General features: G+C 45.0%; 1 protein-coding gene across 3 annotated transcripts in view; it reads right to left on the minus strand.

The window, feature by feature from the left end:
- TRIO (trio Rho guanine nucleotide exchange factor) overlaps nucleotides 1–21,178 on the minus strand; it is a 402,248-nt gene extending 381,070 nt beyond the window's left edge. Inside the window, exons 1-2 of one of the 3 annotated variants that reach the window (XM_067569989.1) lie at nucleotides 21,122–21,178; nucleotides 20,333–20,634 (exon numbers count right to left, since the gene is read on the minus strand). In XM_067569989.1, the coding sequence (XP_067426090.1) occupies nucleotides 20,333–20,441 (109 nt within the window). In that variant the 5' untranslated portion in view covers nucleotides 20,442–20,634; nucleotides 21,122–21,178. Of the gene's footprint in view, nucleotides 1–15,729; nucleotides 16,160–18,376; nucleotides 18,936–20,332; nucleotides 20,635–21,121 lie in introns of those variants that run through there. The other 2 variants (XM_067569997.1, XM_067570009.1) reach the window with 2 other exon arrangements.
- Between the last annotated feature and the right edge of the window lie 6,285 nt (nucleotides 21,179–27,463).

Raw genomic sequence — 27,463 nt, forward strand, 5'->3', positions numbered from 1 at the left:
AGCCAGACAACAATTGTTAGCAATAGAAAAAAATTAATAAATACCGAGCAAGCTCAGTCTCTCCTGTGCACTGGAAGGGCGCCCTATGGAAACTATAGTATGTGATCTAGTAATTGAAGACCATTATAGTGCATATGCACAAGGGGACCAAATTAAGGTTTTACAGACTTGAGTGCTTGACTTTGCAAATCTTATATCTGCATGTCGTTTAATGCAGGGCTTGAGAAACCCCGGGTGCCAGGTTGCCATGGCGCCTAGAAATTTAAGTTTGGAGCCTAGTATTTCTCTGGGGGGAGCGGCCACCACACTCCAGCCATATGGCAAAGCTGGGAGGGGAGAGCACTGTGGCTGCCGTGCTCCCAGCCAGGGCGCGCCACCACTGGGCCCACATTGTGGGAGAGGGGCGGGGAGGAGGGGCAGGGACAGAAGGGGAGAGGGGCTTCTGCGCTCCGGCCAGGGCACCCCACAGCTGGGCCCATGTTGTCTGGCTCCTTAGTTTTTGGGCTGGCTCCTAGCTCCAAAACAAATTTGTCGAGCCCTGGTTTAATGTATTTTTTCAAAAAATGTTAAAAAGAGGTGTACAAAACAAGTATTCCATAATGTAGAACCACAGTACCCCTGAAATGGTGTTATCAGCAGAGTTGAGACCTTTATCCACACACTCCTCTACCACTTCAGCTAACAAAGCTAACTTTCATTGACCTCCACTAGACAGGAATGAGCCACTTAGCCAACAGGTTTCAAAGCTACCTGTTGAACAATCAAGGTATGTTAACACTCAGGAATGATGGGTGCAAGCAGAGTTTGATTATGATTTACAGGTCAGAGATCTCTCTCCCTTTCTGCTCTTATCCTTACCCTCTCCAAATCCTGACCCTGGCCCCTTTTTCCCCCCCTCCACACCTATGTACCCTCCTGCTCCTATTCCCCTCAACCCATCCTCCACTCTTGCTCATCCTCTCCTCCCCCACCATATCGTTTCACCCTTCAGTATCGCAGTCATACTGCTTCCTCCTCACTACCTGGGGGTGAGAGCAGAAACAGAGAAACCACCAAATACTGTCCTGGGGTCCTTCCTCTCAGTTCCTGATGTGCCCAATGCCACAGTGTCCCTAGGCTGCAGTTGCAAGGGAGGACCTGCCCAGAGCTCACAGCCCTAGCCTGCTGCTTGTTCAGTGAAGATGAGATTAATTTAGCTGCCAAACTCCAACTAACTAGTCTAGAATATGTGCAAGGTGAAAATTTTTAGAGGCTTATGGCCAAATAAAAAACCCTCATCTAAAGGCACATCCTTGTATAAGAAACAAATCATCTTAAGGCAGAAACCCAGCATGGGGGGGAGGGACGTGTGTGTGTGTGTGTGTGTGTGTGTGTGTGTGTGTGTGTGTGTGTGTGTGTGTGTGTGTGTGTGTGTGTGTGTGTGTGTGTGCGCGCGCGCCTAACACTAACACTTAAGTCTAAGTTATAAGCAAATAAAAAATGGGTCTTATAAAGGAATGTATGGGCATCACTATTTGCACTGCTTATAATGAAATTTGTTGCTGGAATTCTTAGAATCATCATTGCATTATTTAAAAAAATGGTAGAGTAGAGATCTGGAGACAAAACGTTATCTTTACATTTTTTTTTTTTTTTTTATAAAAAAAAAAAAAAAAAAAAAAGTAATGATGATGCTTAGAACCCCGGTAACAAATTTCATTATAAGCAGTGATGCCTGTACATTCCTTTATAAGAATGAAAAGCTTTAAATAGAACAATTTACAGCCTAAACTGCACGTATGCTCTTCTGTTTTCTAGGACCCATGCAGGACGCCACTTGAACTTGAAGTTGGCACTGGGAACTGACACTATATTTAGCCACAAAAGTAACATGCAAGGTTTGTTTGTGCAACATTGTAGGAACACAAAAAGGGTTTTCAAGAGCTTCCAACAGACAGTCAAGAAAACAGAGCAGGATAACGGCATTCAGCCATGATGTAAGCTCTCTGTAGAGCAACAAATTAGATACTGGTCTTTTAACATCAACTGTTCCATGATAAGCAACAGACACTGAATGCTATACAAGAATTCACAGAACAGGAAATCCCACTCTCAATCCCAAGACACTTACTGGCAAGAATTTTCAGAAACTTTTAAGTTTCAAGCTATTTAAAAACTGACCTCACATTTGTTTAAGAAAATATTTTCTTCTAGTCAAAAGATGCACCACTTTTAATGAACAAATTTCAAACAATTTCAGCACTGCTTCCCCTCTCAGACGGTTGGCTCAGTCTATGAGGTTATACTTTAACTAGTTCTCCAACTACTATAACCTTCCAGGATAGATATGAATTACCTAAGGCAAAAAAAAAAAAAGCAAATGACTTGAGATTTCAAACTGAAATTGCCTTTATAAATGAAACAAACAGAAAAAGGTATAAATTGGTAAGTTTTCCTTTCTTTGAGGAGTGCCTTTAAGTGAAGTTTTGCTGTGCACTTAGTATACACCCTTGTTGAAATTTTCCAGAATTGACAAATAACACTTTGTTGACAAAACATTATTTTCAAAAAGGTCTCAACAATAACAAGCAATTTTTTCCTCCAGCAAGAGGAACAGCCAGAGTAGTAAAATGCAAAGAACAGCTCTTCACTGGGAGCCAGTGACTACAAGTCCACAGTGATTCACTTTAACTTGGTTTGCTAGAAACCTGGCTGGAAAATCTTATTTCTATTCTTATTTTGCTGGCAGCTTCCAAGTGTTAACAAAAAGCTGTGCAGTGCTGCTTGTTACAGATGGAGAGGAAGTCCTTTACAAAAGGACACAGCATAGCAAACTACTTTGGCTAGGATTAAACCAAGAGGAAACCATTTCTTAACTAGTGTTTGCAGATGAAGCAGAATCTCTTATGTTCCTTTCAATTTAACACTACTTAACCTAACAAAGTTTGGTTTCCCACCCAACCCTCAACTTCACCAAGGTGCCTGGATTGTTTCTACACAGATATATAGATATAAATAAAGCAGGTCAGTGGACAAATCTCTATCTTCTTCTTCTTTTTTTTTTTTAAATAATGCAATGATGATTCTTAGTATCCCGGTAACAAATTTAACACTTTCTTAATTTTGATTTCTACTTAACTTGGGAAAGTGCCCATAGTATGAGTCTTTACTCCCACCCTAAACAGGTTGGCAGATCTCTTTTATTAATTCTCTCTAGCCAGCCATCTACATTTCTTTTTTCCTCCAGGATATTCAAGCACAAATTATTAACTTTCCCCAGACGCTTGCTCTTAGTGGAAGCTGAAGATGCATATCCAAACTGAGCACTAATTTTTCTACGTGAGGCAATTTCCTGGACTGGTGGGGCCCAAAGTTTGGGGCCCTGCATGTCGTTTCCTTTAGGAAGAGAAACTGATGGGAGTCATATATCCAATCCAATCCTATTTACAAAGAAAGTAAGAAGTCCTGTTTCCCTGAACATAGGAGTAATCCAAGAGAAGAGGGGTTTGTTTGGTTTTTTTTTGTGCGCACAGCTCATAACTTCTTTCAATCAACACTGTGCCTAAAAGTGCAGCTTTTACCTCAGAGACATGCTACCAGTCCTTCCATGACTGTCTGGTGCTTCATTTCTGCCTTCTCCCTCAGCTCTTTTCATCTGTCTGCTGTTTCTCATACATTCATATTAACAATTCCAATCAAATCAATGCCCTAGCTTCTGTGATTGCTGTATTAGTCCAGGGAAATCCTTTGGACCAAATGGTCCAGCTTCTCCTCGTTTTGGGTGGTACTCCTATTATTTCAGCTACCTAGTTACATAAAATAGTTTAATGGTTTTTTACATTTATCATGAATTAATTGAGACTGCTTCACCCTACCCCTCACCCCCAGCTTCAACAACCTTTAACCCAATCCTTTACACCAGAGGTCTGCAAATTGTGGGGCGCGGCCCCCCAGGGTGGCACAGAGGAATGTATGGGGGGGATGCAGCACCCATGGGGAGACAGAGAGGGAGCATCACCCAGCCCCACTCTGGCCCCAGCTCTCAGTTCCACTTTTGGCCCCACCCTCAGCTCTAGCCCCAGCTTCAGCACCATTTCCTGCCCTGCCCGCCAGCCCGGGCTCCACCCTCCGGCTTGGCTGCAGCCCCTGCCCTGCCCCCAGCCTCAGGTCACCAGTGTGGCCTGGCTGTGGCTCCACTCCCGCTCCCAGCCACAGACCAATCTCCAGCTGAGGCCCTGGCCTCAGCCCCTGGCTCCTGGCCCCAACCATGGCTGGGGGAGGAAGGGCACATGGACAAGTGTAATGTGGGACACGAGGTAAAAAGTTTGGGGACCAAAACTTTACACAGTGCTACAAAATGGAATTAACAAGGGTTACGCTCCAACCTGACCACACTGGCAGACTTCCTGTGCCATCTTCTATCTAAACCATTTAAATATCATTTGACAGTTTACTCTGTAATTTATCTGGTGGATCTTTACCTGAAAAAAGTGGTATAACAGAAACCTGAGGAGGAATTAAACAGAAAAGGGCAGAGAGGACATGTTACCAAAAAAAAAAAAAAAATACAAGTACAGTAAAAATTAGACTTGTAGCTTCCTCCTTCTCATTTTGTCAACTGATTCAACTTTTTACTGTTGTGGACACTTCCCTTCTTTCATCTATGTAACTGCATCCCAGCTTCTCAATGTGTCCATGTGACTAAGAAGGATTAACTATGATAAGAACATAAGAATGCCCATACTAAGTCAGACCATCAATAGTCCATCTAGCCCTGCATCCTGTCTCTGATAGTGGCCAGTGCCACATGCTTCTCACAGTTGGTAATAGCTAATTTAGACCCCCTTATTTATGTATAGTTAGGATTATTTTTTCCAAGGTGCATTATTTTACACTTATCACTGAATTTCATCTGCCATTTTATCACCCAGTCACCCAGTTTTGAGAGATCCCTTTGTAATTCTTCACAGTTGGTTTTGGATTTAGCTATATTAAGTAATTTTGGATAGTCTGCAAGTTTGGCCAACCCATGGTTTACCCTTTTTCCAGATCTTTAATGAATATGTTGAACAGCACTGGCCTCATTACAGATCCTTGGGGGACCCCTCTATTTACATCTCTCCAATATGAAAATTGATCATTTATTTACCCTTTGTTTCTTTTCCTTTAACCAGTTACTGATCCATAAAAGGACCCTCCCCTCTTATCCCATGACTGCTTACTTTGCTTAAGTGTCTTTGGTGAGGGACCTTGTCAAAAGCTTGCTTAACCGTCCAAGTACACTATATTGACTGGATCACTTTGTCCACATACTTGTTGACTCCCACAAAGAATTCTAGTAGATTGGTGAGGCACAATTTCCCTTTGCAAAAGTCATGTTGACTCTTCCCCAACTTATGTTCATCTACGTATCTGATGCTTTTCTTCTTTACTATAGTTTCCACCAATTTGCCTGGTAGTGAAGTTAGGTTTACTGGCCTGTAAGTCCCAGGATCACTTCCAAAGCCCTTAAATTTTTTTTTTTTAAATTGGTATTACATTAGCTACCCTCAGTCATCTGGTACAGAGACTGATTTAAGCAATACGTTACATACCACAGTTAGTAGTATTGCAATTTCGCATCCAAGTTCCTTCAGAACTCTCAGATGAATACCATCTGGTCCTGGTGACTTATTACAGTTTAATTTATCAATTGTCCTCTATTGACACCTCCCCCTCTGCGACAGTTCCTCAGATTTGTCACCTAAAAAGAATGGCTTGGGTGTGGGAAGAGTCTGGTTATCTGATAATTAATCCACCATTGTGAGGGGGGAAAAAAATCTTACCAAGGGAAGGGATTAATTTATCATTTGACTGAAGGGTTCAAATCAAAGTTCTGACATCCTTCCTCAAAAAGGCACAAAAAGGCAAAAAAAACCCAAAAACTCTTAGAACAACAAAACCCTTTGACTATCAGGCATCCTGGATTTTTATAAATCATCAAACACAGAAAACATATTAAGTTCTGTTTGTGTAGTGCAAAATATAACTAGGCCCTGCACCTGATGTGAATTTCTGGTGTCATCATAATGTTGACCTTTGTAGCATGCTTCATGGGCCACCTTCTGAATGGGCAGCTGAAAAGCAGGACCTAATACGTATGACTTTTGAAGAATTACACTGGTTTTCCTGGAGGTTTATTGCTGTTATATATTCTAAAACTTAAGGTGCCCTGAAAAATGCCTGCTTTTATAGATTTAAGGGTAATAAATGAAAGTACTCACATTTCAAGTCTCAGATGTAACACCTCTTGATTACCAAGCAAAGGTATCAAAATCCAGCTGTGTTTTATGATCTTAAGCAAACAGAATCATCCTTCCATAGATGAGGTTCTACATCCCAACATAGTCAGCACTTAGAAAAACTTAGCACTTATTCATGGGAGGTGACTAAGACATAGCACCATGTTCTACAGGAGCTATATCTGAAGCCCACACAGTAACTTCAGCTAGCCAGTACCATATACTAGACAGTTTAGTACTTCTTTTCTTTCAGAACCAATTCAATACTTCTATTTCCCACAGGCTGAAAACTTACATCTTGGGACAATTTATCATGTTGGCTTTAATATATAAACCACTTGGTAGTTGGGGCCTCAACTACCAACAGTGCATCTCATTTTATCATGAGTGTCAACATCTGCTTAGGCACTGGAATAAATTCCAGATTTCAATGTGAGGGCTATTTTCCCTTTCTGTGAAGGACTCATTTTGCTCCAGCAGATCAGAGCTGAAGTTAATTTATCTTAATCATGTTTATTTTGATAGTATATAAGGATCAACCCAAGTAATTTTTATGGCACAAGGCAAGACTTGTGGTTGTGAAGCGGTCTTTAACTGAGCACATGCATTGAGAAGGTGCAGAGTTTTAGGTTCCTTAATTAGGTTTTACATTGAATTTGTAAGGTTTTTCAGTTTTGTTTTTTAACTTTAAAAAACAAAAAAGATTTATACTATTGTTCTTGAGCCATTATTAAGTCTAAAAAGCACTTTTGACCCTGGTGAATGAGTCACTAGCCATGGTGTTGGTCTCCCACTTGCCATCAGTTTCTACAAAACCTAAAGTGAAAGTTACTTTTGTAGTCCATATGGTTGTCAGAGAAGAGTTCTTGGGAAGCCAAAGCATAAATTAGCATGTGTGTTATTTCACCCAGTCTCTGGTCAACTCTCGTGCCTCTACATCTGCTCAAGTTTTTTCAAGCAGCAGCAGAAGGAAGCAAGATTGTTCACTACCACTCATCTTAATAGCACCCAAAGAAAGCTAATTTCTTATCATGCTAGAATTGTTAATTATCAGCACTCACAATCCACATTATCAAACCCGTTCAGTCTAGTATTTGTTTTTAGTAGCTAAATAACTCCTTATGATACATTAACTCAATTTTAAATCTACATGTATGAAGTTTTTGCTTTACAGAATATACATCTTTATGCAAACTGATGTAACAAATCCTCTTTTGGATTTTGTATCTACTCTGACTCCATGCTTAACATGCAAATACAGTTAGCTCTTGTAAATGAGGTTATCAGAGCACTTGGTTGAAATATGGGAGTACACCAACATATGTCTTCCTGAACATCTAACAATGGATGCCACTTTTATAGTCCTGAACACAACTCCAATTAGCTTCAAAACAATCTCATCTTTTTTCCTCACTATACCATTGCCTCGCACTGCATAACATGCCTCCAGCACAACCAAAATAAGGAATGTTCTTCCATTGTCCACATGAAGACTTCCTGTTACTTTATAGTTTGTTACTGCAGTAAATGGGTGCAAATGTATTCAAGTCACCATTATAACATACCCTTTAACAAGGTACTGTATCGCAGTATTTTGGACATGAAATGTGAAGCAAGCAGCCCTAATTTTAACAAGCCTGCATTATTTAGTGCAGGTAAGTGGGAAAGAAAATTGAGTTTTTATTATGCCATCATAATAAATGGTGCTGATCCTACTTTTAAGGGACTGTAGCCCTCACAGGAGAGCAAGAAGCAACATCTTCAAAAGTGGCAGAGAACTCACCCCTGCAGGCATCTATCCAGTTGGGGAAAGCACCTACCTGCCAAACTTCAAGTCTTCTAGGGATGCAGATGGAAGCTATCTCCTCCTGCTCCCTTCAAAATCATGCTTTGCTCCCTTGCTTCATGTCCTCCCCACCCAACTAGCCAGTCTCCTCCTGCTCATATCCTACAATGGCAGACAAGTTGCAGGGCTGCAATTTAAAAGATGGTCATTTCTGTTGATTTGTTCCGTTTGTTGTTTCTTGGCACTGTACTGTGGCTATTTGTGGGCCACAATTCTTGATTTTAAATCCTTGCACTTACACTCCTTAAGTCAATACAGCCCATCTAGAGGCTGACGGCTAGTCTACACCAGGGTTTCCCACAACTGGGTCACCAGAATGTTTCAAAGGTCACGTGGCAGCTCCCGTCCCAGGGGGCTGGCTGGGCTCGCCACCCTGCCCCTGGCACTGCAAACTCTGTGGTCCCAGCGCCACTCAGCTATGGCCCAGACGTCATGATGACAGGAGCCTAGGCAGGTCCAATTTAAGTGAGTGGCACTGCAACCCCATGAGTCAAGTGACAATTCCATTCACACAAATTTAGTCTAGTCAGTGGGGCGGGGCCAAACCTAAGCAGTACTGCAACCCCATTGGTTGCAATGCCCACAGCATAGAGTCACATCCAGCCAGTCCCACAGCACAGGAGTTTCAGGAGCTGCCACTGTTGGATGAGTGCTGGGGAGGATCTGACTGAAAGCACCCCAGACCTCCACCCCCAGACTATTTACTTGGTCGTGACAGGCCATAAACATTTACAAATGAGTCCTGAGCCCAAAGAGGTTGAGAACCACTGGTCTAGACTTTGCTAATACAGCTACACCAACAAGACGCTTTAGTGGAGACTCAGCATATACCAGTAAAAGCGGTTCTTTAGCTGGTGTAGTTTATCCACTTTCCCAAATGACCAACTGTACCAATGAAAGTACTCTTGCTAGTATAAGCTGTGTCTGCATGGGGATTTTCCAGCACAGCTACGTGGGTGAGGGATGGGGGTTTTCATACCTGTGACTAAGCTATGATGGCAAAACTATAGTATAGACCTGCCATGATATTTTACTGCATCAGAGAATTAAAAATGTCCAGTCCTAGTGTAAATCTAAAAGCACTTAAGTTGGTTCTTTGCTGTTAAAATTCCCCCTCCCCTACTATTTATAAGTGATTCGTTTCCCATAACAGCAGTATCCTTCCTGAACTAGAGTGATTCAGCTTTGCAGATGCTGATGCATAGTGTTTTACCAGCAACCTACTTTTGTCTCTTCCTGTCTCCTTAGAAATAATTTAAGTTGAATAGTATCAAATCCCTCCCTGCATATTAGTTGATATTAGTGTAGGAGAGAGAGTTAAATAGTTAAGTAATTAGTAATCAAGAGTTTAATACAACTATTTAAGACTGAAGTTACAATAACAAAAAATGTACACTTGACTTTGTTTTCTCTATTGCACAGGTTTGTTTGTTTTTTCCCCTCCCCCAATTGCACCCTGTTCCCCACATGTAATCTGAGAGGAAACTCTAATATATTTTCATAGGGTCATTTTCATAGGGTCATAGAAGCTTCTAGAAACCCCATCCACATATACATTTACTAGACACATATAAAGCAGAACAATTCAATATGCTCTACATGATATTTCTGATAAACTACAAATAGTTGTTTCCAAAGCTGTGAAAGTGGCAACCTTTTTGAAGTTGATTCATGAGATACTGAGGAATGCAAAATCCTTTTTCTCCCCCAACAGACTGATTTTAATGGGTTCCTAACAATATTGGAATTCAGTCATACCCTGATTTCAAACTTGGACAGCTCACCTGATCAGCTGGTAAGGCAGATTCTTTTAAAGTCAGTGAGTTAATCCATTCACATCATTATCCTTTTATACATGATTTCACTCTTTACTGGGCCAGTGTATGGCAAGAGCAATATCTTATCTTTACAGATTGCAAAGAGTGTTTTCACAGGTTCTTATTTTAGTGGGTTGTTCCCAAATCTCCTGCAGAGAAGTTGATGCGACTTGGTAGTTCTTCCGCTACGCACGTCTATGGGAAGTCCTGCTACAGCATTTATTTTATTTGTCACAATATAAACAACCTAAGAGAGACTGTATTGACTTTATAATGGGACAACATGGCAGCTAGGACATCCATGGATCAAATATTATTTTCTCATTAAGTCAGTATCTACCTCACCCATACCTTAACATGATTCCACAACCAAAACCAAAGGGCCATGTCTACACCATGTTCCCTTAAAAAACTAAACAAAACAGGAACCTCAAACTACTATCAGCTTTAAGATGCTGGTTGTTTGAGAGCTTTGATTCTCTACCATGTTACTATGCCTTCCAGAAGATGCTTTGCCCTAACCCAGATCCACTTTTCACAAAGGGAGGAGGGAGTGCTCTCCCTTACACTCCAGGCTGCAGGAGAAAGGTTAGGGTATGAAACAGGGGACCTCTTTTCCTCTCCCATCTGTCACATTGGCATTAGCACTTCCTCCTTTAAGAAGGAACCAGGAGTTGCCTCTGGCTCCCTCTGTTGGCTGACTGAAGAAGCCTGACTGCACTGCAATTTACCAGTTCTTCAGGGCAGAAAAGCTCAGCAGCCAAACACAGTGCTAAGAACTGCTGTTGCACAGCAGAGCTTTTGTGCCTGTTGACTCTACTATGCAAGGTCAATCTATAAACTGAAAACTTGTCTAGAGCATTTTTAATTTATACTCCTGTTGCCCCTGTATGATTGCTACTAACCAGGGGAGTGGCAAACAACTGAGCTGTAGTCCAGCCATCTATCCCTTTGGCCACTAAGCATTAAACGCTCTACAGCAGCCAGTCTATACCAGCTGTCTCCATTATTGCTAGCACTGGCAGAACTGCACCAGCACTAGAGCAATGGTGCATACATCTCAAAATTGTCATCGTTAAGAGACAGCCCAAGCAAATTATCAGACATGTTGTGCAATATATTTTTCATTTAGTTTCCACAGAAAAACCATTAAATTAAGACCTATTAAGAAAGCATGCTCCAGCAGCCATGATGCATCTGAACAGTGATCTAAACTTGTGTCAGTAACAGTACTTTGAGAACACAAGATTAAAGGGATGTTGTCAACTTCCCTTTAAAGGGAAGTTTAAACAGAATTCCAACTCCACAGAATTTCTATTCCCTTTGTCTAAAGATCATTTTCAGTCTTTCAATTTTCCATATGCTGGTTGAGGGAGACTGACACTCCCAATACCTGTTATTCACATGCACCAGCATGGCGATATACTGTTCTGAAGCCACAGGCACACTTTTGCGCGTTCATTCCAGAGAATAAGTATCAATTAGCATTTTAATCTATGAAATATAAAGTGCATCAGTTTCTTAAAATAAAACTCATTTCAGGCTTCATTTTTGCACTCTCCTGGACTCTTGCCCTGCACATGAAAAGAAAGAACAGAATCAATTATAATAAAATTCTTAAATGAATCAGACAGTACCACAGAATCTGTATGGATAGAAATTCCATACTTGAATAATAAGTGTGTAGCAGTAGGAATATACTTATACTACTGACCAGGATGGTGATGATGACTGTGAAATGCTCTGGGCGATTAGAGGGGCTACACAAAAAACCCAATAATAATGGGGGATTTCAACTATACCCATACTGACTGGCAACATGTCACCTCAGGACAAGATACAGAGATAAAATTTTTAGATACCATTAATGTCTGCTTCTTGGAGCAGTTAGTCCTTGAATCCATAAGGGGAGAGGCAATTCCTGATTCAGTCCTAAGTGAGACACGGGACCTGGTCCAAGAGGTGAATACAGCTGAACCGCTGTGTAATAGTGACTATAATATAATTAAATTTAACATTCTTCTAGAGGGGAAAATACCAAATAAACTCACCACAGTAGCATTACATTTCAAAAAGGGGAACTACACAAAAATGGGGAGGCTAGTTAAGCAGAAATTAAAAGAACAGTCACATGAGTGAAATGGCTACAACCTGCACGGAAACTTTTTAAAAATACCATAATAGAGGATCAAACTATATGTGCTGCTTCCCCCCTCCACTCCCTGAAATGGCTAAACAGAATAAAAGAGGCGGTTACAAGCAAAAAAGCATCCTTTAAAAATTGGAGGTCAAATCCTACTGAGGAAAAATAGAAAGGAAGATACTCTTGCAAATCAAAAGGTAAAAGTATAATTAGGAAGACCACAAAAGAATTTTAAGAGCAACTGGAAAAAATACACAAAAACTAATGGCCAAACATTCTTTAAGTACATCAGAAGCAGGAAGCCTGATGATTGTCCAGTCGCCCCACTGATTGTTTGAGGTCCCAAAGAAACACTCAAAGACAACAAGGCTGTTGCAGAAAAGCTACATGAATTCTTTCCATCTGTCTCCACTGCAGAGGTTGTGAGGAATATTCCCACACCCAGGCCATTCTTTTTAGGTGACAAATCTGAAAAACTATCCCAAGTGGAGGTGCTAATAGAGAAGGTTTTGGAGCAAACTGATACATTAAAGAGTAATAAATCACCAGGACCAGATGGTATTTACCCAAGAGTTCTGAAGGAACTCAAACATGAAATTGCAGAATTACTAACTGTGGTATATAACCTTACAGCAAGTCTACACTGCAATGAAAAAAACCCACAGCACCAAGTCTCAGAGCCTAGGTCAACTGACTCAGGCTGGCGAGACTCAGGCTGCAGGACTAAAAATTGCAGTGTAGACATTGGGATTCAGGCTGGAGCCTAAGCTCTGAGAGACTCTGATGCACTGTGCTGAAAGCCCTAGCAGGGGCAAGTCTCCAGCACTGGAAGAGGTGCCCAGAGAGACTGAAAAAGGCTAAAAGTGCAGTTCACCCCTGAACTCTAACAGAAAATAGGGGATGCCTTTCCGGATGATTTTTTCAAGTGCTGACCTAGGCAAAGTGGGTGAGTTCAAGATAGTGATAGCTTAAATGATTTCCTTCCTTTCTTTTTCATATGAACTGTACATATCAGTACTGAATGGAATGGTCTCAGCTACTCAGAACAAAGATCATGGGCACAAATACTGTAAGCTACCTTTCAGCTGAAATAAGTACATAAACAGGCAAACCCATGTGTGTAGATTCACTACTGTCCTCAAAACTGTATATCCATGAGTATTATCAACATCCCCTTTCATTTTGCTATCAGTCTTTTCTTCAGTTGGAAGCAAACTTCTCACTAGTCATTGAACTGTTGTGACTAGGAAGCTCTCACCATTACCATAGAACAATCTGGACAAACATCTCCATCTTCATGTTGTTTAGCCCTGCATGTAGTTATATTACCTTTTAAACAGTGGACGTTAGATCGCTGGCTGCAGGATGCATTATGTAGATAACCCAGGAGTATACGAGATTTAGACTAGGGCCCACTATTATCCTTATTTATACTATTTTGATGAACATCACCTACTTTGTTAAACCTCCTGGGGAGTAATTAGACGTCATCTTTTGTATGGCTTCTTCAATTCATCATATAGCCCAATAATTAGTTTATTGCTCTGGACACTCATAATTAAGTTCCCAGAGATATGAACCAACTTCTTGACATCATTAGTCCAAAGGGTTTTTTCAGAAATAGAATTCAGCATCCTTGACCCTCACCTAGAGGCTTGATTATTCAATGAGCACAAGAGCTTAATTTTACAGATGCAGTTCTATTTCAAACCCTATTAAAAATTAAATGCAAAATGGCCTAAGAAGTTAACCACAGGTGGAAGCTCTTTATTATGAATTGATTTATTTTAGTTCTTTTGGGGAAAAAAAAAAAGAAACTGAGATGTGCAGTGGATTTATCACTGACTTAATATTTAATCAAAGGGGTCGATGCTCACCAACTTAGTGAAGTTATGAATGTCACTTCAGTATACACATCACTGCATAGACCACACAACTTTAGCAGCAAAACAAACATGACTACTTTATCATGATTCTTTTCTGCCCCCTCCAAAAAAAGACAAACCCCTAATAAAAGTAATGAGCAATAATTCAGACACTAATCCCCGAATGCTCAGAATTGTATTCCATCAGCCTACATACATACTCTGCTAGTGCTGCAGTCTTCTTTGTGATTTTTACTAATGGTTGGATACTTGTAATTCCACGTATGACAATGCTTTGGAAGTTTAGTAGTTAGTTAGTTCCCCATTATAAAACTTTGTCTTAAGAGGTTATCCCATGGTATTCACATCCTTTTTCTAATTATGATTGTGACTGAATGTAAACACTTTTGATGTTGTAAGGGTAAAGAGTAAGGCCTGGTCTACACTAAAATGTTAGGTTGATCCATCCAGGGGTGCCAAAAATCCACACTCCGGAGTGGCGTAGATAAGTCAACCTAACCCCTGGTGTAGACACAAGACCTCGTGACTGCCTCTCAGGGAGATAAATTACCTACACCAGTGTTTCTCAATTGGAGTTCCACGGAACCCTGGGTTCCGCAAGAAAGTGCCATCGCACCGCCGAGAGCAGCTGTTCTCCGCGCCGCCAAAAAAAGGAAGATGTCCCAGATTTTTCGGCAGAGGGTATCGAATACGAGTGTAAAAACCCCTCCCACTGGCACTGGTAGTGTCTACACTAAAAACGCTACAATGGCACAGCTGCAACGCTTCAATGTAGACAAGTTATGTTTTCTGTTCATGCTTTTACAGAGAAACTTGACAAGCCTTTTGTATTTTAATTCTTTAGAGTTTGATTTCTGAAAGTGAAGCTAACAGACCCCTTCCTCATCTCAATAACTACAAATTTAAATAAGAGCCTTAAACCAGCATATGCTGTTTCCAGCCAGTCTTGCTGAGGTGGACAGATTGACCAGTCTCATTCTTTATATTCTGATGCAAAATGCAAGAACTGTAGTTACTGATGTTCTTTAGATTAAGATTCACCATAGAAATATTTCAGTCTTTGCCTCAATTAGCCTCTTTTTCCATTTATGGCTTAAGTACATTTTCTATTCTGAAGTCTTCTGAAGACATCAACTAAATTTTGCAATATGATCTTTCCAAAAGCAGCTTTAAGTCTTTACTGTAATGGGAACAATGAAATATTAAATAAAGTCTGCGTTTTACTAAATTTAGGTTTTACTGATCAATTCCTCCACCCCACCCCACAACAGATGTAGAAGGGCAAACAAACATCCTAGAGTCCAGTGTTCCCATCTTACAGAAAAAACTACAGGACGGCAAAGACACTAGCCAGAGACACTCAAATTTCACTGGCCCAGAGCAGCATCATGTCCCATCTATACTTCCAATCAAGTTCTTAAAAGTAACAGCTTATTCCAGATAGCCTTTCACATGGAGGATCTACTCCCAGGCAACCACCAAAAGAGAAACATAACAGTCACAACTTCCCACCAGTTCTTTATCTTCACCACACAACAACTTTGTCCTCTCCATTCACATCAGTGATTTATTAAATATTTTTACAATAGCGTATCATAGGCCACACTTTCAAAAACAAACAGAGTCCGTGCAGCATAGCTAAAGCAAAAAACAAACAAACAAACAAAGCATTTCAACTTGTCCTTCAGTTCCTAAGCATCCACAAGCTTATATCACATAATTCAACCATTTTGCCAGATTCATTAATTGTCTTTTAAGTATAAAGGAAAAAGTCTACCAATGCTATATTAAATCAACACTTCCAAGCCAAATAAAGTATCTTTATGCCAGCGATATGGAGAACAAAATCCTTAGGAATATTTTGGTACATGTCAACAGTTCTTGCAAGTGTTAAATAAAACATTTGTAATTATTTATAACCCAGTTTTACAAGAAACTATGATTGCTAGCCTATGTTAACTGGGCTCACCACTCTCTGCATATTTGACAGAGATCATCTAATATTCTCCCCAATTCTGCTACTTCTATAACCCAGCTGACCTGCATTATTGAAGACAGCTGTTTGATATTGCATTTTAAACTTCTCAATCAACAAAGTCATTTGTTAGGCAGCAAAGTACAAATACTACTGTGTGTTGCTCAAGAGTTTGACTAGTCATCTTGGTAATCACGAGGGTGAGATGTCCAGAAAGCAACTCCCTCACATATTCAAGGTTCAAGTAATAAGATACAGACACTAAATTTTCAACTGACAATGTTCTTTGACATCTTCATATTCAAATGTCCCACTCAACGTCTAAGGTTCTCAAACTTTAATTCAAAGTGGATTTTTCCATTTTTAAATTTCCCAGAGTAACACTTTTGTGTGCCATCTCAACTGATCACTTACCATTTATGTTTCTCTTGTTGTGGATACATCCATTAGCATTTAAGTTCCAGCCAAAGCATCAAAATTCTTCACACTATAACTTTAATTGGTCCATTCCAAGGCCAGAAGGGATGACGGTGATCATCTAGTCTGACCTACTGTATAACACAGGCCAGACTTCTCCACAAAATAATTCCTAAGGCAGACCTTTTTGAAAATCACCCAATCTTGATTGAAAAACTATGAGTGAGGGAGAATCCATGAACCTTAGTACATTGCTCCAATGCTTAATTTATCTTAATTTACACCTTCTTTCCAGTCTGAATTTGTCTAGCTTCAACTTCCATTCTCTTCTAGATCTAAGAGCCCGTTATTAAATATTTGTTCCCCATGTAAATATTTATAGACTGTAATCAACTCATCCCTTAATCATCTCTTTGTTAAACTAAATAGATTGAGCTCCTGGAGTCAATCATTCTTGTGGTGCTTCTCTAAACACCTCTGATTTATCAACATCTTTCTTGAGTTGTGGACAACAGAACTGGATACAGTATTCCAATAGCAAATACAGAGGTGAAATAACTTCTGTTACTACTTGAGATTCCGGTTTATGCATCCTAGGATCACATTAGCCCTTTTGGCCATCAAAAGCCCCAAATTTATGCCCATTATACAAGAACAGAATCTGGATATTACATTTACACTGAGTAGTGAAAATTCTATCAGACTCCATTAAATTGTTGTACATCTTTAAGTTTAATGAGGAAAATACCTTTGCTCCTGTGTAACTTCTTTCAAGTGATCTGCCTATTTTTAAGATAAGTTTTTAAGCTAAGCTTAACTGCAGAAAAGCTTTGCCACCTTTGTGCTGCACAACAGACAAAATGGACCACTTTAAATTAAGATGGGCACAATGCGTCTGGGGAATAGCTTTTTTTAAAAAAATGCATCGCTCCATATTTACAGTCCTCTAAGGAAATATAACAAAAATCTCAATTTTAAATAATTGTATTCATGCGTTCAGCTATTTGTTACTACAGCAGCTATAGTGTTGCTGACGCTTATTTGCCAAGACCAGGGGGAAATGAATATTTCATCTTCTGTGAAATGTGCAGTCAAAATGTTGAACTTCATGCCTAAACCTAAGCAACTTCTTTTAAGCGTTTTGCTTAATGATTGGCCAAAACATCACCCTGTATGTTATTATATCTTTAAGAATGCATTCCCTCCCACTTCACCCCCAACTTCAAGTACATGGAGAAAGATGGGCAACACTGACATCTTTGAAGAGATTCTTTTCTAAGTTAAAAAGCCAGTACATGTTGCCACTGCCAAACAGAAGGGTGTCCAAAACATTAGTTTCAGTTGCTTCTGGATTTCAATTCATCAAGACTTCAGTAGTAGAGCACCAGCACACATACTTTACTCACCAGTCTACAAACAAGCGAGATCCTTTGGGTTTGTTACACCAAATGCAATACATGGTCCTTTTCCTTTGTCTAGTGGAGTAAGATTAATGTTATGCTCTCATTTTCAGTAACTGGGGAAAATCTGTCATGGGCCATCTAGTGCACCTGACTACTTCTACAGCTGCCAACATCCCATACTGCAAAAGTTATCACATGAAGTGTGCCTGGCTGTGGGCACACAAATGGATTTCCACATTGGCTGTAAAAAGCATGTACAGTTTTGCTGTCATTGTAGAAGCCTGCCTACCACCATGAGCAAGAGGGTAGTCCAATTCTCAAAGGAAATCTCACTCTGCACAATTGCTATCCTCATGCACTTTTCAGGTATTTACTCACTGGTCAATTTGTTTTGAGCCTATTTCTAAGAGAGCCACATACACTTCAGATCAGCCTCGACGTCACTATTTACATCGCCCATCCCTGCATATCCCTTGAGCAAAGATGAGATCTCTTTCAAACTGCACCTCCTCCCCCCAGCCTTGTCAACTGGAAAGAACTAATTCTTTACCGAGTGCTGGTCTTTCATAGGCACCTCCCGCGTGGAATTGCCTTAGTTGCCCCATGAATAAAGCCGAATTCTTACGCACCTAATCCGGAATCCCCTTCATCTTTCCAGCGGTGAGTCTGCATTTTCCTTTTCTTTTGTAGACATCCGGATGAAACAAGGAACCAAGGCTGATGTCCCCGCTATCCCCTCCGTGGGCCTGTTAGCTGGGGCATGATGAGGGGAGGAGAGAATCGCCAGAAGAGTGGAGCTGCAGCTAATGATCCGGGAGCCACCAGAGCCTCCTCATCCCTGTCACCGCCTAGGATCTGGGGAGGGGTGGGACGGACACCGGGAGCCTCAGCCACTGTTTATTCATTCGCCTTGCAGTCAGCACAGCAGGCAGCCCTTCCCCCTCCGCCGTCCCCAGCGGCAGCCGCAGCAGGCATGTGGTGGGTGCCCCCCGGGGGCACCAAATCTCTTCCACCGCGCAGTCTCTATTGCTGGAGAATTAACGCCTCCGGCATCGCCACATCACAGCTTGCGCCACAGAACGCGCATTATTCTGCAGCTCCCTGGAGTGCAACTGACTAGGTACCGAGGGGAGACACAGAGGGAGGAAGAGGCGGACTCCATTTTTATCCCAGCAGCCTGTCAACAAGCTCCCCCCCCTCTTTTTCCCCTCCCCACCCTCCAAAGCAAAGCGAGACTTTCCAGCTCAGCGGCAAGCCAGCAACACATGAGCAGCAGCAGCAGCCCGTCTCCTTTCACTGCTCCTCCTCCATGCAGGCAGGGAAATCCCTTAACGTTTTTACTTCCCGCTGTAAATGCTGATTTGAATTTTTCCCCTCTCCCACCCATCTCCCTAATCACCGTCTAGAGACGCAGCAGACACACGAGGGTTGGAATTGCATCGCTATTTATAGCAGAGCCATCATCAAACACCCTGCATACGCATCAAACGTCACTCCATCATGTGCAAATTTAACCTCCGTGCCTCCATTTTCCCCCTTAAACCCACGAACGGCTCGTATGCCTTCCCCTCCATTTGCAGGGACTTTCTCCTCTACAGCCAAGCTTTCCCATCCCAAAGTTCAGCAGTGAAATACGATGCGGTTAAACCCCTCAGCTGGCCATGGCAGAGACTCCTTTCGTGTCTGGAGTCAAATGCTAGCTACTTCAAGGCTCTGATTCTGCTTCCAAGTGCAAGTGACATGTGTTTTCTTACTAACGTCATAAATACTTACACCTGTCACCAGCCGAACCACAGTGTGCTACATCACAGACCCATGGCCTGAATGCTCATCAAATGACGCCGGGCTCCACCATCTCACATGCCCCTTTAGTTCTGAGAGGGTCCCAACTTTTGTAAGTGACTAGAATGCGGACTGGCTTAGTTCACCACTGGTGACTGCGATATCACCCCTGTCAACTTGTCAAGATCCGAGTGAAATGAAAAGCAGCATGGTCGTAATCAAAGGTCATAACTTACTTTGGCGACAGCTGTGTATGGTTAATTCCCTCCTTTTTATTGGGGGGGGGCTGTCATTCTTTAGCTATTAACTATGGCAAAGGCTGCAATTCCGATTGCCCCCTATGACATGCTCCCTAGTGAGGTCTGCCAGTTACACTGACGTATTCCTCAAGAATAGGGAACATACAATCGTCTCCTTAAAAAGAAACATCCGAATACTCTAGATTGCAGTCATGGATACTGTGAAATGTATGCAATCCTGTACACACCAACGCATATGTATGAGATCTCTTACACCCCTCCTCCGAGATACACGACTATAAACGCAAGAGAGTCACACAGAGTTGCTTTCTTAGGGAGGGAAAGAAAAGCCTCCCCCAATAAGATACCCGTTTACATTTCTCACAAAGCCAGCTCCAGAGCAGCGAATCGCTCCCATCCCCTCTTGAGGGAAGGAAAGAGAGGAGGAAGCCCTTTCACCACCTCCTCCAAGCTGGTGCAAATCTTGGCCTCCCATTCCGCCGCTCCCCCCCCCAACCTCCCCGATCAAAATCTCTCCTGTCCCAAGGAAACAAGTACACTCACCGGATCGGAAAAACGCCGCGATGTCTGCAGAGTCTTTGGCTGCCTCCTCGGCCCCTTCCCCGGCGCTACTGCTGCTGGTAGTGGAGGTGGTGGTCGTGGAGCTGCTCATGGCTGCTGCGTGCAGTGGCGGCTCCTCCAGACAAAATCCCACCACCACCCTGATCCACTCACTGCTCCTCCGCGGGTGCCTGGGAAGAGGAAGGTGTGTCTGTGTTTTGTCTTCAGGTCCCGGCTTCACCTTCTAGTAGCAGCCAACACGGAAATCCAGGCAGCTGAGTGATGCACCGAGGTGGGGGTGGCTGCTGGTGGCAACAATAAATAGAGGAACATGAAGGTATGTGTGGGATTGCAGCTCTCCGGGAGCCCCCCCAGCAGCCACCTAGGGGGCTGTGTGTGAATGCACACAGGCTCAATGCATGCGGGAAAGAGACAGAGGGAGCAGAAGCAGAGACAATTGCAGGAGGAAGGGGCTCGGGGCATGGAAGGGGATTGCAATCAGTGCAGCAGGAAGCTGCTGGGAGGGGAAGTGGGGGTGTTGCAGCCTCTTCAGGGATCAGGAGCAGCAGCTGCAAGAGCAGCGGTGGTGTCCGCAGCAGCCACCAGCCTCCATCTTGGTTTCAAGTGGGGTGGGCGGGGGAGGAGAGGGGGATCAGGGAGGAGAATCCCCGCCCAGGGCACAAGGGCGCAAGGAAAAAAGGGGAGAGCGCGGAGCGGGAGCCTCGGAGATCTCCGGCTGGCTCCGTCCCTGCTCGGCAGTGGGCGGGCCCGGCAGCAGAGGGCAGCGCCTACCGCTGCTGAGAGGCGGCTTCTCATTGGCTGCCCGCGGGGGCCGGCGCAATAGCTGCCCGGAGTCGGAGCCGGAGCCGGCCCGGGGATCCCCGCGTGCGAAAGGCAGCGGCGCGTGGCTCGGGCGGGAGGGGCGCAGCCTCCCCCTTGCCCCGTGTCTGTCCGACGGGGCGGGCGCCCGGCAGGTGGAGCCGGAGCCGCAGCACCGGCAGGGGGCAGGGCGCGGAGCCGCCCCGGGGACAGCAGCCGCTCCTAGGGGCTGCGAGCGAGCGAGCGTGCGTGCGGCGGGATCCGGCTCCCGCCTCCCAAAAGTTCCCCCGGCCGCTTAGAGGGGAGGCCCCTCGGGCAAGCAGGAGTGCTGGGGAAGGGGGCGAGGCCTCCTGGGGGGGGGACCAGCCCCATCTCTCCCGCCCTCGTTGCCTATAGGCGGGACGAGTCTTGGGCTTGGCTGGAGGTCCTCCCCCCTTCGCACTGCAGGCGGGGAAGAGTTCGCCGCTGAGCCCCCGCCAAGCTGCAGGCAAGTCAGCGCCTGCCTAGGGCGTGGAAACCAACAGCGCTGGCCCGAGAGCTGCGCGGAGAGCTTTATGTGTCACAAACCCAAGACCTTCTGGAGTTTTTCCATAAAGAACCGTGGGACCCTCCTTCCCCCGCATAGACCCATGGCTGGGCACTCGCTTCCTATTTGGGTTCAGGGGGGTGGGCAGACATGCCCCTCCCCCATCCAAAGGGAAGGCATCACTGGGCCCAAGGCTCAACAAATTTCAGGGGATAACAAATGGGAAAACAGGAACAGCTGTGAAGGTCAAAGGGTTAAATGGAGGGAACCGGAAGGGGATGCCACCGAGCAGAGAACTCTGGACAGGGCCCACTGCGCCTCAAAAGTAGCTAAGGCATCAGTGGGTGCAGCCCAGAGGAACTCTGCCTGCATATGTGATCGGATAGAGGAACGGAACTAGGTCCAGCAGTCGCACAGCATCTCCTCGACCAACATCCTCTCCCTGGTGTTATAAATGGCCACCTTGGCCAAAGCCAGGAAGAGGTTGAGAGGCGGTCCCATGACTTTGTGGGGCCACAGATGGGGTGTGTGTACAGGAAGAGCTGTGGGGAGAAGTACAGCCAGAACCTCAGGAGGAGGTTCTGGAGGATCTGGGCATTTACTTGAAAGGATCAAATCAGGGCTCTGAGTTTGGGTAGAGCAAAAACTGGAACCTAGGGCTCCTAAGTCAGTGTACTAACTGCTGGGTTATCCAGGGGGCCAATCACTCTTGCCCCTGCCCCTAGTAATTTATCCAAACTCAGGTTTCCACCAAACAGTTCAAGTTTTGGAGATAATGGTATTTTTCAACAGCAAAAAGTTTCAAACATTGGTCAGCCAGCTTCAGAAACTAACTCTAGCTAGATCCACCTGTACCTTAGGAACCAGAGGGAGGTAAAGAGGTGCCCTCTCTCCAACGTAGAGAAACCAAGAGGCAGAATGGCATTGGAGGGGAAAGGAACCCAGATACACCATCTTTTGGGACTGGCTTATGGGAGGGTCAAAGCAGCAGCTGCCTCCTAACCAGAGCTACCATCTCTCCTGGACAGGGATGATCTGGTCCCAGATGAACCTTGAATGAAAGCCAAAATCATGTAATTGGGATGCTGAGGCGCAGCAATTAATACAGTGCTGGACACCCACCAGGAGTAAAGCTTTAGTCAAAAGGACTACAAAATTAATGATGGGTGTTGCAAGACGTGCCAGACTCTCACCATTTTTTTCAGGAGGCTATCTGGGTTTGAGGCAGACCAGCATTTCCTACACATAAAAATGCTAAGGATTCCTACATGCATTGCTGGAGCTGCTGCAACTTCACCTTTATGAAAAGTTAATATATTTTTAGTCATTATAGCATAGTCAAAAAATATGTTCAGAAACCCTCACTAGGAAGGCAGTTTCCAACTGAATTATCATTAATAGATTCTTCCTTAGCTTCTGCAAGATAGTAATTACTGCCTCGTTTTAAAAGGGGAATTGTAAAAGAGGACACCCTACTACATCCCCATCTGCACCACTTGGCTTCCCCACATATTCTGGAACGCAAATTCTCCACATCGCTTAATACCTGATAAACCCTTCTTGTCCCACCCCCTTTCTTTTCTTTGATTGGCCTGGCCCGCAAAAAGTTGAGAACAAGTTTCTGAGAAGCTAACAAGATGTTGCATGCTCCCACATGTGTACAAGCAGAAATGAATTTCATATAGGCTCACATTTCATTAATAGGTGGGTTAATCTGAAAGCTATCCCCATACTGAGTGTGCCACTGAACACTTCTGTAAATAGTTCAAGATGGAAAAGTTTAACTTGCCAAGTGCAGGGATGCTACATGTGCTTATGCACTCTTCATGCAGTTTTGAGGTTCCTGGGACACACTTCCTGTTGAGGTAGAAGCCAAGCAGCCCAGGACAGGGAAGTCTCAAACTACAGCTACAGAGAGCAGTAGGAAGTTTTTTACCTCACTTCTGTACATAGTTCTGTTTATATTACAATGCTTATCTTGATACTGGTCAGCTCAGTAAGATACTAAACCAGGAGTATTACTGCATGTGAAGAGGTTGTGGGAAACATTAATCTCATTCCTCAAATCTACAAGATCCCCATGGTATCCAAGAGTCTCTGAACAGCATTGCAAGGTTACTATGCCTCTTCCCTTCTCACCATGTTCTTGTTCCCCTTGTTTATTCCCCCTCACCGCTACATCATCCGGGATTGCTGTGGAAGTGACATGGTCATTGCTGTGTTTGGTTGGGCATAAACTCAGTGTGCACTATGTCTGGCCAAACTAACTGAGACGAGGCTGCTAACAAGAGACCGCTGAAAATTTATGAAAACATTCAAAGCTAGTAGGAATTGAAAGATGTGATTGACAAGGAGGAACAAAATATATGCTGAAATGTGGGAGAAGTTGCATTCCCCCCATAAAACAAGGTTACTTACCAGTAACTGTTGTTCTTCGAGATGTGTTGCTCATATCCATTCCAATGTAGGTGTGTGCGCGCCCCGTGCACAGATTCCCGGAACTTTTTTCCCTAGCAAGCCCCGCATGGCCAGCTCAGGCGCCCCCTGGAGTGCCGCGCTCATGTCGCGGTATAAAGGGCGCTGCTGGCTGCGCGGGTCCCCAGTCCCTTCTTTCTGCCAACTCCGACAGTGGGGACGGGGGGGTGGGTTTGGAATGGATATGAGCAACACATCTCAAAGAACAACAGTTACTGGTAAGTAACCTTGTTTTCTCTCTTCGAGTGATTGCTCATATGCATTCCAATGTAGGTGATTGCGTAGCCGTACCTTGGAGGAGGGTAGGAGTTATCGGTGACCTGCTCTAGACAGCACGGCTCTGCCGAACCCTGCGTCTTCCCTCGCTTGTTCCACGATGGCGTAATGCGACGTGAACGTATGGACTGACGACCAGGTCGCTGCCCTGCAGATGTCCTGCAGGGGAACCCTCTCTAGAAAGGCTGCGGAAGAGGCCTGGGCCCTAGTGGAGTGTGCCCTCACCGGCCCTGGGAGGGGTACTCCTGCCTGCTCATAGCATGCTTTAATGCAGGCAGTAATCCACTTGGAGATGCGCTGGGTGGAGACAGGCAAGCCCTTCATCCTATCCGCCACAGCTACGAAGAGCTGTGTCGACTTCCGGAAAGGCTTGGTCCTCTCGAGATAGAAGGCCAAGGCTCGCCTGACGTCCAGCGAATGTCCCCTCCTTTCCTCCTCCGACCCATGGGGTTTTGGAAAGAACACAGGAAGGAAAATGTCCTGGTTACAGTGGAACTGAGACACCACCTTAGGCATAAAAGCCGGGTGAGGCCTCAGCCGGACCTTATCCTTATAAAAAACCGTGTAGGGGGCTCCGAGGTTAACGCCCTCAGTTCGGAGACCCTTCTGGCCGAGGTGATAGCCACTAGGAAGGCCACCTTCCATGACAAGAGTAGAAGGGAGCATGTAGCCAAGGGCTCGAATGGGTGACCCATCAGCCCGTTAAGGACCAAGTTGAGGTCCCAGGGTGGCACTGGGTCCCGCACCTGAGGGAAAGTCCTCTCCACCCCCTTAAGGAACCTCACCGACATAGGGTGAGAAAACAGGGAGCGGCCCTCCATGGGTTGGTGGAAGGCCGAGATGGCTGCTAGGTGGACCTTGAGGGAGGCCAAAGCCAGGCCCTGCAGTTTAAGCTGCAGTAAGTACTCCAAGATGGCCTGAATAGGGGAGATGCTAGGGTGTAACCCTCTCGCTTCTGCCCACCCTGAAAACCTCCGCCACTTAGCTTTGTATGTTACTTGCGTGGACAGCTTCCTGCTGCCCAGGAGGACCTGTTGAACCTGCATGGAACAGGCTCTCTCTCCCTCCGTCAGCCACAAAGTCTCCAGGCGGTGAGGTGGAGGGAGGCCAGGTCGGGGTGCAACAATCTCCCATGGTCCTGGGAGATCAGGTCGCACCGTCTGGGTAGCGGAATCGGTTCGGTGATGGAGAGGTCGAGCAGCATGCTGTACCAATGCTGCCTCGGCCACGCTGGAGCAATCAGGATAACGTCCGCCCTGTCCCTCTTGATTTTTAGGAGGACTTGGGGCAGGAGCGGGACAGGGGGAAAAGCATACATTAACTCCCCTGTCCAGGGAACCAAAAAGGCATCGGACAGAGAGCCCGGCTCGCGACCCCTGAGCGAGCAAAACCTCGGGCATTTCCTGTTCTCCGCTGTAGCGAACAGGTCCAGACGGGGAGAACCCCACCGTTGGAAAAGGGAAGCCACTATGTCCTGGTGTAAGGACCATTCGTGGCGGGGAGAAAAATTCTGCTGAGGCGGTCCGCCTCGCTGTTTCGTACCCCCGGGAGGTGAGAGGCAGATAAATGAAAACCGTGTCTCACCGCGAAGTTCCAGAGGTGAATGGCTTCCTGGCAAAGTGCCGAGGAGCGTGCCCCCCCCTGCCTGTTCATGTAGAACATGGCTGCCGTATTGTCCGTAAGGACTTGGACCACTCTGCCCCTGAGGAAGGGGAGGAAGGCCTTGCAGGCCAACCGGACCGCTCTGAGCTCGCGCACATTGATGTGCAGAGCTCTCTCCTCCAGAGACCAAAGCCCTTGGGTGCCCTGATCGTGAGAAATGTGGGCTCCCCATCCCCGATCGGATGCGTCTGTGATGAGCGTCACAGATGGGGCGAACTCTCTGAAGGGGACGCCCATCATCACTTCCCTGGGGTCCCTCCACCAATCGAGGGACGACAGCACCTGTGGGGGAACCAGGACCACTCTAGTTAGAGAATGCCTGTGTGGTACATACACCGAAGTCAACCACGCCTGGAGAGGTCTAAGCCTCAATCGGGCCAGTCTCACTACATATGTAGAAGCCGCCATATGTCCCAACAGCTGCAGGCAGTGCCTGGCTGTCGTCATGGGGGACAAGTGGAGATCCGATATTATGGCTGCCATCGCCTCAAATCTTGCTTGAGGCAGGAAGGCTCTGGCTTGTACTGCATCTAACCTGGCTCCAATAAACTCAATACATTGTACCGGAGTGAGTGTGGACTTTTGCTCATTGATAATCAGCCCCAGTCTAGCACACAAGTCGCGTGTGAGGAACAGACTATGTCTCACATGGGCACTCGACCTCCCCCTGATTAACCAGTCATCCAGGTAGGGGAAGATTTGAACACCTTTACGGCGCAGGTGGGCTACCACCACAGCCATGCACTTAGTAAAAACCCTAGGTGCTGAGGAGAGCCCAAAGGGTAGGGACCGAAACTGATAATGGTGTCCCGCTACCACAAACCTCAAAAACCGCCTATGGGCCGGTAATATCGAGATGTGAAAGTATGCATCCTTCAAGTCCAGGGCGGCATACCAATCCCCTGGGTCAAGGACCGGAATGATTGTGGCGAGAGAGACCATACGAAACTTAACTCGCCTAATATACCTATTTAGGCCACGGAGGTCCAGAATGGGCCTAAGGCCTCCCTTCGCCTTGGGGATTAAGAAATACTTAGAATAAAAGCCCCTGCCCTCTTCGGCCAGTGGGACTTCCTCCACTGCCCCCAACGTGAGGAGCGACCCAATCTCCTGCACCAGGAGTTGAACCGAGGCCGGATCCCCAATGGGGGACAGCCTTGGGGGGTGTTGGGAGGGGAGGTTGTAAGCTGGAGGGCGTACCCTTTAGCAATCACCTCCAGGACCCAGCGGTCCGTAGTGATGGCTTCCCATTCTGAAAGGAAAGGGCGAAGCCTGTCCCCAAACGGCCGACCAGGATCCCAGAGAGAAGGAAGAGTACTACCCTCCTGCTCTGGGTCAAAAACGTTTATTAGTCTGATTACCCCCTTTTGCAGGCC

Source organism: Emydura macquarii, unplaced genomic scaffold (assembly GCF_026122565.2).
Source record: "Emydura macquarii macquarii isolate MOO-44397 ecotype Brisbane River unplaced genomic scaffold, CSIRO-AGI_Emac_v2 contig_320, whole genome shotgun sequence".
Classification (NCBI taxonomy): Eukaryota; Metazoa; Chordata; order Testudines; family Chelidae; genus Emydura; species Emydura macquarii.